At 47.3% G+C, this 11,738-nt stretch overlaps 1 protein-coding gene across 2 annotated transcripts in view; it reads left to right on the top strand.

The window, feature by feature from the left end:
• Positions 1–2,359: 2,359 nt before the first annotated feature.
• Positions 2,360–11,738, top strand: part of LOC144149874 (apoptosis-resistant E3 ubiquitin protein ligase 1) — a 91,673-nt gene continuing 82,294 nt past the window's right edge. Inside the window, exons 1-2 of one of the 2 annotated variants that reach the window (XM_077681588.1) lie at positions 2,360–2,601; positions 8,591–8,755. In XM_077681588.1, coding sequence (XP_077537714.1) covers positions 2,586–2,601; positions 8,591–8,755 — 181 coding nt within the window. In that variant the 5' untranslated portion in view covers positions 2,360–2,585. Of the gene's footprint in view, positions 2,602–8,527; positions 8,756–11,738 lie in introns of both variants that reach the window. The other variant, XM_077681587.1, reaches the window with a different exon arrangement.

Below are 11,738 nucleotides of genomic sequence, written 5' to 3'. Positions count from 1 at the left end.
CACGAGCGCGGACATCGCCGGTGGACGCAGGTTCAGGGTCGCTTAAGAAGTGCATTCGCACTTAAAAAGTCGATGACTTAAAACCGCGGAAGCAAATGTGCTTGCTTCATTTACATATCATTGCCATCATTACCATTGCCATTCCCATCATTACCATCATATAATTGCCATATCATTACCATCATTGCCAAATGTACCGCAAGTACAATCGGGTGCGTTTTGAAGGTTATCGCGGAAGCGCAACTCATTCAAATGAAGCATACGTATCCCCAGCTTTAGCCTATCCCCCCTGCCGATTTAGTTATCGTCGGCGTAGATAAAAGGTAACCAAGTCTGTGCTTCATCACAACGAATTGGAAGCTTAAAGCAGAAAGAGTGGCAAGTTGGTCGTGGGGGCCATTATTGTGGCATGGAAGAGCCGACAAGAGAGAGAAGAGTGCGAAATCTTGATTTTCGTGGTTCCGAGAAAAACCGCTAGCCGCTAGGCCCCTGGCATGTTTTGGCGGTCGACGCTTGCGCGATAACCTTTAAATCGTGCTCGACTGCACGTCATAGCTGATTAGAAAAATTATTCCTTTTTTCATCCCTCCCCTGTAGGGAAAATCCTCCCCTCAAGGAAAACGTAAAAGACACGAATCTTGATAGTGAGCACGCAATGTTGGCCTCCGCTTCTGCCAGACGAACATCGGGGTCCGCATTACGCTCGTGAGCGTAATCGTGAGCGGTTGTGCGGGCCAGCGCTCGTGAGCGCGTGCCCGCACAACCGTTTGTTTTTCGGCCGATCGAATCACCCATGGCCTATCCATAGACCGGCGAACGTGCATTCATCATCTAAGCTTCTCAAGGTCGGCTTTACTGCTCGCATTTAGCACGCACACATTGCACTTTAAAGTCAGTTACTTCAAGCTTCATTTGAAAAAGAAGGCGCAGGAAACCTTGCCTTCCTACCTTCCCCCGTTCATCTTTTAATCAAGCCCCCCCCCCCCCCCCCCCCCCGCTTCCCCCATTAAAAAAAAAAATCTTGTCCACGCCACTGCACCGACGTTATTACTTCTACTTTTACAAGCGCTGGTTCTATTTCACTCATTGTAAATGCTGCCCATCGTAACGGTTCATTTCTACTGCTTGCGAGAAACATAGCGGGGCTCTTGAATTTTCAGAGTGTACTATTGGGCGAGTTGGTAGCTCATTGTAAAAGATGCTACAGCGTGAAATAAAACACGGACACAGCGCCCGTCCCGTCGTCTTTCTGTGTCCGTGTTTTATTTCGCGCTGTAGCATCTTTTACAAAGAATTTTCAGTCTCCGACTCACCGCGGACTCCCTTAGAAGCAGTCCGGCATTCGTTTTACCCCGCTTTCCCACATATTCCTATAGAGCAGAGAACCCTTGCATTACCCGTGGACTGTCGGTGGTAAGTACGAGAATGTACTTGCGTGCAGCATGATGGGAGGTACATGTCTGTCGACAAAGCTGTGAAACGCGAGCGTCTACTCTCCGTGCCATTCTAAGCGGAGACGCGCTGCTGACTAAAAGCGATAAGAAGCGTTGGTGTTCTCGAGAGACTCTTCCGTTTCCCCCTGGCAGGTTGAACCACCTTCATAGCGAAAAAAAAAAAAAAAAACTCTTTTTCGCTACATCACCTCGGTAAACCACGTGGCTGCGGTCCTTCAGTGCGAAGCTTGAGGAGGAATACCGTTTCTGTATGCATCCTTTGGCCCCTTTCATTTACATGTCCTAACAGCAAAACTCCTCCCCAGTTAAAAAATGCATGGGCAAAAAGGAAATATGGAGCTGTCCTCGAGCAGTTATAAGCAGTTTTAGCACGTAAGAGAGACTTTCAAAGTCGGTCGTTTTAACTGTGCTTTCAAATGGCGGCGCCAAACTCGTGCACCGACCAGCGTTAAAAAAACAAAAACAACCAGAGATTTTTATAAAAAACCTGAATTATTCTAGCACAAAAAATATTTTTATACTTATTTAATGCATAAACAAGCCGTGTGAGCACTTTTTTTTTCATTTGCTTTACTAAACTGCGGCTTGAAAATATGGCTGGATTAACTTGAGGCACACGATCAAGTGATCAAGTGCCCGAGCGGTCGCAGAAGAGCTATCTTTTGCTAATTTAAAGGAGTATACTTATATTTTAGGGCATAGAAATTGACTGTTCCTAGCGACAGAACCTTCAGGTGCAAGGTACCGCATTTTATTACCTTCTAACAGCAATTTCTTGTACGCAATAGCGACGAAGGGGCACCACGACGGCTCCGGGCTTCGCTGCACTAACAGCAGACGGCTTGTGTCACGCGAGTTGATTGACCGTAAGCGATACGAGATTGCCTTCTCCTCTCTTCTCTGCCTTTATGGAGGGCGAAAACATGCGGAAAGGCTTTTGCGCCTGCCACTATGAGTTGTCACCTGATTAACAGCCTCTAACTAGCCAATATTGCGTTGAGTGCGGAAGGGGATGTCTGGAAGCACTGAGGCGTTAGCTGACATTGTTCCATTTTCTGCGATTTCGGACCTGTCCGCAGATGGGTCCCCGGTGCCGGCGCTCTTTTTGCTGTTCCGCAGAGGCTCTGAAGCATGGAGAGACGGTCAGGTGAGCAGGTCGCTTCTATTGTGTGATATGCCGTTTGTCAATCTCGCATGACACTTGAGGACATTTGTTGTTGTGCGTTCTAGACGAGTTGGAATTTATGTTTGCGGAACAAAAACAGACGAGGTAGTGTGTTTTTACTCGCGCTCTTTATAAATTGAAACCTCCTTGGACGGTGTTTCCTAAAAAGCGAGGCAATAAAAATTGATAAGACGTACCCGTACGCGCTGATAAGACGTATAACGTTTCTACGAGCTTTTGTCGGTGTGCAACGTTTTAAGCACTTCTATTCCAGAGGAAGACGACTTTGTAAATGTAACTTCTGAACAGTGCTGCTGCGATTACAAAGTGTGAAAACACAAGAGGTGTATGATCGTGCCTGCATGTGGCACGCCTATGGAAATAACAAACACGAGCGCCGAGTTGAATTGTCAGTGGCGTGTAAGTAGTGTATACCAGTGGCTAGACCGAATAATCCTGGCAACCCCAGGCGCTTCAGCTAATGCATTCAGCTTTTCTGTTGTTTATATACCATTATCAGGTTTAGGTTTTTACTGTGTGTATATACAATATGCTGCTTTTACAAAGCCTAAACTTTAGCGTCTGAGGTGATGTCAGAATTGATGCCTTAACCCTCGCTTTTACTACCAAGCAATACCTGCAGCTGTGATGCCAGTAGAAAACATTTGAGCAATCGAATCCTACGCTCGTTACTGGAAATTGAGCAAAAATACTTGAGATACGGAAGCCATCATCAACACAGGGCGCCGCAGGCTATCGGATAATGTCTCAAAAAGAGCTGTGGAAATTTCAGCTTGAACAAAAAAATGAAGGATGTTGAAGAAGAAAACACTGATACAAGGCGGTATGAGACTAGGAGCATACAGGGATTCCTTATGATTCTGCCTGCTCCAAAAATGCAAAGAGAGCAACAGCTGTTATGGTTTGCACACTGCATTGAGAAGTCCTGCCTGCATGAGATGACAAAGAGTTTCAACCAGCAGATATAAAGGTTACGTGATGTGGTCCTCATGAAAAACATGTTAGTGGCAGTATGGGAAAGCTTACTTCAGCAGTTCAAAGGAAGGAAGAAGCGAGATACACCAGACCTGGAACACGGTACATTCACTGACTGTTTATTCGGACACCTTTGCGGCACGGCCTCTTGTCCCATCGAAGTACATGGATATCCACGGCCGATAGTTTGGATGCCGTACAGCATGCCGTTCGGTTTTTCGGACTCCAGCTTTGGTGCTCTTAGAATTTTTGCCGCCGAATACCACCAGTGGACCAAGGTGTCATCAAGAACTTGAAGCCGCCATCTCAGTCATGTGCTGTGGTGTGTGGACAGTGACAAAAGCTACGTTGTGGATGGATTATTCGCTATCGACCTCCTGTCTGATGCTTGGAGGGCAATGACACAGGACACGATCCATAACTGCTTTCGGCATGCGGGGTTTGTGATTGGCATTGAGGACGAGGATAGGGACGCAGTCCAGAACTCTACAGCTTAGATTCCACCTGCCGCAGTATCTGACATTTTCGATGACCGCCGTGTTAGCGGTGTCGATGCTGGAGCAGCTACGTTTGAAGATTGTACCAACATCGACAGTGCCTTCCTGCCGTGTGCAGAGTTGCATGATGACAAAATCTTATGCTGGGCCCTCGAACTGGCGCAGGTGGACAGCAACTCAGATGATGACGTGCCACCAATGCCAGAGGCATCAAATGCTGATCTAGCGCGAGCTCTGCCTCCAGTGACGGACAAACGCTGGCGGAAATACAGGCAAACTTAGTCTTGCGTAGGCATGCGTGTGTACAGACGCACATACATACGTTTTTCCAGCCCAGCCGTTGAGCCAATGAAAGTTTTCTATTTTCTTTTTCTTTTTTTTTTTTTTTTTTCAGTGAATTGTTTTATTCGGGCATATCGCGGTTCCCGTCGAGTCCGAAAAAACGGTCGGCGACTGTATAGTGTTTCTCCACGTACAAGGCTTCACACACGTCTCAAGATGATAGCAGCCGGGTGTGTGGTGTGCAGCGCACCCGCCAAAGTGTATCAAATGTGTGGATGCGTAAACGACAAATCCAGAAGCTAGAAATGCGAGAAGAACCATTGCACAATGTGCACGGACTGCCAGACTGAAGTCATCAAAGTCATCCGATAATCATGCGGAAAAGTTTGAATGGGACAAGCCGGCGTGGCGTGAGAACACGCTGCCTTATTTAAGGCAACTTCATCCGGCCACCTTTCATATCAGTGCCGTGATTGTGCATGTGTGACACGTATTGTCAATATTGACATTGATTAGACCCAAGCACAATGGCCTCGCATGCGAAGTTCTCGAAGCATTGGATGCTGACAAGAGCTGTGGCACGTGCGTTAGCCCAGCTTTCATCACATTGACAGAAAAGGAAAAGGACCTAGTTTGGCATTACCTCGTGAACCGATCCCGCATAGGGGGGGGTGGGCCATTTTTCTCTACGTTGCGCAATGTTTCATCAAGCATATGTGCAGCATTGGGCCTGCTTCTTATTCTCAACCTCCCTTCACTTTTTACATTCAAGCTGAAACTTCCAGTGATGAAGCACCAACTCGCTCCATCCCAAGTAAAAAGAGCAGGCATTGAAAAGGGCGCAGCTGTTTGCGACTTGAAATCCAAACGGTTCAATCTTCCTGTTGAAGCAGAAAAAACAAACAATGAGGGACTTGTTTCATTGGCATCTTTGACCAGGTAGCAAACATGCTCACCTTAGCTGACACCCACCCCATTTGCATTCTTTTGTAGGCAAACGTAAATCCAAGCACTGGCCTCGCAAGTTCTCGAAAATGGGATCCTGACGCGCATGCTTGAACTTGTGTTTCTCTTTGCCTCCGTCTCAAGTCCCCGTTACCTTTTAGAGCCTAGGATGCATGATTTTGGTCTAATTTTAATTGCATGTCAAGTCTCCATCTTCCGTATCAGGCAGCCTCGGTTGTAGCAATGAAATTATTTGGTAACCACTCCGAAGCACAACACGACAAAAAGCGAAGCAAGCTGTGCATGTTGTACCTGGTGGGTTGAGCCTGTTTCAGAGCACCACTTTCTGCCCCAGCACCTTGGTGGGAATTACAATAAGCGGGGAGGGAAGGAAAAATCTGTGGGTGCACTTTTTGTCTGCCCCTGTTCTCTAAACATTATCTAATCACTTACCAGAATGAAGATTAGAATTCATGTGACATGTTCCACTTTTTCTGCGCACTTTTTGTCAACTCCTGTTCTAAACATTATCGAATCACTTATCAGAATTCAGAATGAAGTATAGGATCTTTGTGACATGTTCTGCTTTTGCCTGCAGCCGATTTACGTGTGTGTTCTAATGAGAAAAGTGTGTTCGAAAGCACCTCTTTTCTGGCACCATCCCCGCTCCCTCTGATTTATTGAAGTCAGCTATGAGGACGCACTAGCAAGTCTGGAGGGCTCAATTTAGCAGGATTGCTTGCACATAAAACCTGAACCTGTACAAGTTGTGTTGTGAACGAAGAACAGAGAGTCCCTATTAACTGTGGAATAAATGAGAACGGAAATTTTAAACACTGTGATTGCATGAAAACGAACAAGCAGCAATCCAGTGTGCCGGTGTGGTAGTTGCTGTGGTGGCCACAAACGGCACATAGTGCTTTTTCTTCTGCTGCTGAGGTACGGGTAAACTAAGGCTCTTAACTTCCGGCAACGGTCGTATTTTGAATTGCTCAGGTTAAAGAACACAATTCTGTCACAGACAAGATTTTGACTAATTGACTTTGTCTAAAGATAATTTATCAAAATCGGCAAATTAGCGAATGACCAAGGGTGACATCTGTACTCTTCAACACCTGTGCCACCAGCACTAAAACAGTACAGTAACGCCGGGAAGTCTTGAAAGTATGACACTCTCTTGTGTGAAATGTTTCAAAAGGCCTTTAGGGACCTTAAACGACTTCTGCTCTCTTGCATCTGTCATAAACACACTTGTCTTCCGTGCTACACTCAAGTGGTTCAAAAGTAGCCGTATCCTCAGTTGACTAGAGCTAAAGTAATTGTGCTTGAGTGCAACTGAACCCGCAATGGAGAATTCCTTGGGGAACGAAAAACCGGCGCAGTCTGCCCTCTTGTCACCGCACACACTGGCGCTCTTTATCAGTCCTGTGCTCACCGCGGACTTCCCGAGAAGCTGTCGGGCATTTCCTTTTCACGTATATTCCCATGGCACAAAGAATACTCAGACTACAGCAGTGTGGTCTAGCACTGCAAATCGAACAGCCCCACTCGCGTCCTTTTGCTACTATAAAAAACAGATTGTTGGTTTACCCTGTATATAGGTTGACCCTTTAACATGAGGTGAAAAAGAACTGACAAAAATTCCAGGGGAAAGCTCTCCATAAATAGCATTTATTTCCACTGCTCGTCAGTCATAACCACTCCTGTTTGCTCAATTCACTCACCAGAACTGTCGGAATCTTCTCGGGGAAGGCGGGGGGGGGGGTGCAAAGCCCGCACTTAGTACTTCGTAGAATGGCGCACCCAAGACCAAGTCTTGCTCTTAACAGTCCTCAGCATCTGTGCTCAACCACTTTGCAAACAGTGACCTCTGATGTGTGCGGTAGCTGTCTAGTGCCAAACTGGTGAATGGAACTGGTTACTCTCAAACTCAAGGGGCATCGTGCAACGTCCACTTCTTGCAGTGGAAGGATCACAAGTTGAGCATCTAGTTCTGAAACTACCGAACGTTTTTCTCGGACGCACCGAACTGGCAGAGGCCACTGGGTTGCCTTTTGCTTCAGCAGATACTACTGGTCACTTCCATCTCGAATGCAGCAGCAATTGCAAACAATCAAAAATTAATGAAAAGGACGAAATTAAATGGCCATGTGGAAAATTGCGGGGTGAGCAATTGCAGTAGTACGTTTCTTGTGATCCCGTGATTGCCATACTGAAGCTTACATTCCGGTAATAACTGCTATACAGGGTGGTGCAACGATAATTGGAACATTGAAAAAAAAAATTTTCTGATCAAATCGCCACTTTGTTTGCGCTCAAACTTCACACGAAGGTCGCATTTTGTAGTCTATTTTGTACGACACCAGGAACAGTGACGGTGCATTCCTGTTTATTCTGAAATCAAGTAAAAACGATTTTCGCCTATGGGAAAATGGCGGCTCATTTGGACGTGCGAGCCAGCGCAAGTTGATCTTGGGATGACGGCACCACCTGGGGTATGCAGAGCGAAATGCGCGTTTGGGATTCCCGGTAGAAAGCAGCTAAATGAGGTAACAGATGATCAGAAAATGTGAAAGCAGGTGAGGAAACAAGTCCAACTTTTATTGGCAATAATGAACCGTGCGAATATTTCATTATGATTGGTATCAGCTGTTATGCAAGTATTTGTAATGATCGTAAACTACGTACAAAAGAGATTTTCTTATCGTCTGCTACACCATTTGGCTCTTTCCAACCATGAATCCCAAACGTGCGTTTCGCTCTGCATACCCCAGGTGGCGCCGTCGTCGTCCCAAGATCAATTTGCGCTGGCTCGCACGTCCAAATCCGCCACCATTTCTCTATAGGCGAAAATAATTTTTATTTATTTTCAGAATAAACAGGTAAAAGCGACCGTTCCTGGGGTCAAACAAAATAGACCACAACCTGCGACCTTCGTGTGAAGTTTGAGCACGAACATAGTGGTAACGAAAAATTTTTAAAGGGTTCTAATTATCATTGCACCACCCTGTATAAGATGAGGGGTGGTTATCGCGTGCATTTTTAAGAGAGAAACCTTGGTTGAAACGGTAGCTTCAAGAGTTTGTGACGCTGTCTAGTCGCCGGAGTGTATAGGAAGAGTTTCCTCATCAAGTGCTCCTGCTCTGTGCGGTGAGGGAGCCTGGGAATCATGCTGCGCCTTCTTGCAGGGGCGTCACAAGAGAACGGTACGGTGGTGACGTTTGTGTCACACCCGTCCATATGGCTTGCAGCCCGCCTGCCACAGACACTGCTGTGTGCCCTGGCCACGTTTGCGTTGACCTACGTGGCCTTGCACCAGGGCGACGAGGTCATCAGAGATCAGTGGCGGGCCGAAGCGGTGGGCTGGCTTGACAGCATTGGTCTCGGCAGTCACAAGGAGCTCATACTCAGTCACGGTGAGAGCGACTTTTGCCCACGTTTCAGATTCTGGGGATTTTACGCATGAGGCGTGCTGTGGTAGAGGGGTTTTCCGAATTGATTTTGACCATCTGGGGGTCTTCAATGGGTGCTGAAATCTCGGCACACATGAACGTTTTCACTTTTCACCTCCTTCAGAAAAATGACCGCCGTGGCCAGAATTGAACCCGCGTCTTTGGGCTCAGCGGCACTGCTACGCGACTGGGCCACCTGAGTGGGTACTTTGCACTCATTCAGGTGTCCAGCATCAGCTCGGGGGTTGGCCGGTGGAATGCAACGGAGCGGCAGGCAGGGTGGTGGTGAGATGATTGGCAGAGCCTAAGGCGCGATTAGAGCCACTCAGTGTGCTGCGCCAATTCGGAAAAGTGACGCTGACGACCGCTTGGAGGCATTGAGTGTTTTGTGCCAGTACTAATCATCCCTGATGGCTTGGCTGCTGCCGCTGCCCCCACTTTTGTGAAGCTTGGTTGGGCCACTCTACACCTTCCCGCAGGTATATCCAGTGTTGTTTTACTGTGAAAGCATTACCGTACTTACCCGATTCTAACGCGCACCCAATTTTCCTGGCAAAAAAACCAAAAAAACTTACACCTCCGATTGTAACGCGCACGGAACTTTATAACCCAGACAAACGAATGCAGGAGAAATAGGCGATTTATTTCCCGAAGTAATCTCACTCATCTCACTCCTCGTCGCTCTCCGCTGACCACAACATCTTGTCCTCGGTGCCGTCAAGCGCGTTCGCGATGCCACACTTCTGAACGAACGTTCAACCATGGTCGATGGGATCGTGGCCCATGCTTCGCACGCCCATCCCGCGAGCTTCTCCAGAGCCGCACGCTTCAGCCGACCGCTCGTTTGAATGCGTGAGAGCCGCTGCTGCCATTGCTGTTATCAAGTGCGCAAGTGGAAGGATTTGAAGATTTGTGTGAACGCCGATAGAAAACCGTAGGCGTTTATGCTTCCTCCGGTCAAAAAATTGTTGCTAAACATGGAGGAAGTCTTCCTCCATGTTGCTAAAGGCTTTGGCGCTATCTTGAGATGGCGATGGCGATGGGTGGGACGAAATTTTCGCTGTTTCGGCAGTTTCGGTTTTGTATCCGATTCTAACGCGCATGCAATTTTTCGGCCTATTTTTCCGGGAAAAAGGTGCGCGTTAGAATCGGGTAATTACGGTAAATGGCCTGTTGACCAAAAAGGCCAGTGTCACTGTTGGAAGCCACTAAATGGCTCCTTTGGAAGCATTTCATAGCGTGAGCATAAGCTCGCCAGCAGCGAAAACGGGCATCCATGCCGGTGCAGCAAAGATGAATGGAGCGGCATTTGTGCAGCTGAACAAGCAGACAGACTAGCAATGAAGTTCACCATCGTCTTCAACTCTCCCATTACGCAACAGTGGTCGGAAGGAGCAGTAGTACAACATGTAGGAGACCGATCAAAGCCATTCAAAAGCCTTAATGTACCGGGTGCGCAAGGTATTTGAGAACAGAACGCTTCCCTCAGGCACAACAGAATATCTCCAGCAAAATCGGACATATTTTCGCCAAACTTTGCGAAGTGCTTCTCCCATGGTTTGTTTCCATAACTACTCAATTAATCCGCCATCGGCTGCAATAAGCGATTCGATTCGGTTTCGCAAACGGATGCATGCACGGATCAGGTGCTACTTAGAGATGTTGGCCATTGAGCGAGAAATGGCGGCCTTCAACGAGTCTTTTGTATCATCTGGGCCATTGTTGTCCTCTCCCTCAACGGCGCCCCAGACATAATAGTTGAGTGAATTTAAGTCTGGAGAACTGGGTGGCCACAAGTTTGGGGGTGGCAACTTTGCCAAAGTTTCAGCCATGCCACTTTTGGGGGATGGAGGCAGTGTGGACAGGAACCGAATCTTGCTGAAAGGCCAGTGGTCTCCCTTTAGAACCACTTTCTATTCATGGCTTTACGATGGGGACAAGCACATCCACTTAACCAGCAGCATTAACCCGGAGTCCTGCAAAACAAGTGTGGCGGCATGACATCACCCTCATCGCGAACAACGGATAACACCATTGCTGGGGAAATTAAGGGGTTATGACGATGTCTGACCGCTGACTGTGCTTTTTCCTTTTCGCCCCAGATTTCACGTGACCACCACAACACATTCTTAAGGCATCGCATGAGACACTGTACCAGCAAAACAAAACTACTCGCTTACACGTCCTTGGTACGCCCATTGTTGGCATGTGCTGACGTTGTATGGGATCCTCAGACACAAACAGAAAAATACTTGCTCGAACGAATCCAAAATAAATCCCTTCGGTTTATTTACCACACGTACAGTAGACGCATTTCAGTCACTGAACTCCGTAATAGATCCGGCCTTCCCACATTAGAGTCCCGTAGAAAGCTACATCGCATAAAATTCCTGTATAACATAGTCAATGGACACTCAGGACTCTCCTTTAGCACATGCATGCAGTACAATACATCGCGAAAAACTCGGAACAAGCATGATAAAACCATAGTGATGCCGCTTACAAAAACAAATTCTCGGCGATATTCCTTCTTTCCACGAACGATTTCCGGTTGGAATGAACAACCCCGTGACGTCACCAGCATTGCAGTGCCCGACGCATTCTTATCAGCTACCACTGCCTGTTTGTACTAAGAGCTGTCTGGTCACATGTGCAGGTTCCTCTTGTCACGCTTTTCCACTTCGTGTTGTGAACAAAAGTTGGATTGTATTTCGGTACCGCTCTTGTGGTGCTCCTGTAGCCTGAGTATACATGTTCCACGCAAGCCTGTTACGTGGTGATTTCATTTCTGTACCGTGAACTGTTCTGTGTTGCGCGGCTGCAAGTATGCAAGTTTGTATCCCTCCTGCCTTGGCCACCGAGAGGTGGCTGGCAGTGTGTATTAAATAAATAAATAAGTTCTGTCCACACCTTGTAAACGAAAGACTTCGCTACGTTCAGAAAGGTG

The sequence above is a fragment of the Haemaphysalis longicornis genome, unplaced genomic scaffold (genome assembly GCF_048455015.1).
Source record: "Haemaphysalis longicornis isolate Haplotype H1 unplaced genomic scaffold, Haemaphysalis longicornis Haplotype H1 scaffold_8, whole genome shotgun sequence".
Lineage (NCBI taxonomy): Eukaryota > Metazoa > Arthropoda > Arachnida > Ixodida > Ixodidae > Haemaphysalis > Haemaphysalis longicornis.
Note: the sequence above shows the minus strand (reverse complement) of the source record. Positions and strands in the feature narration are given on the sequence as shown.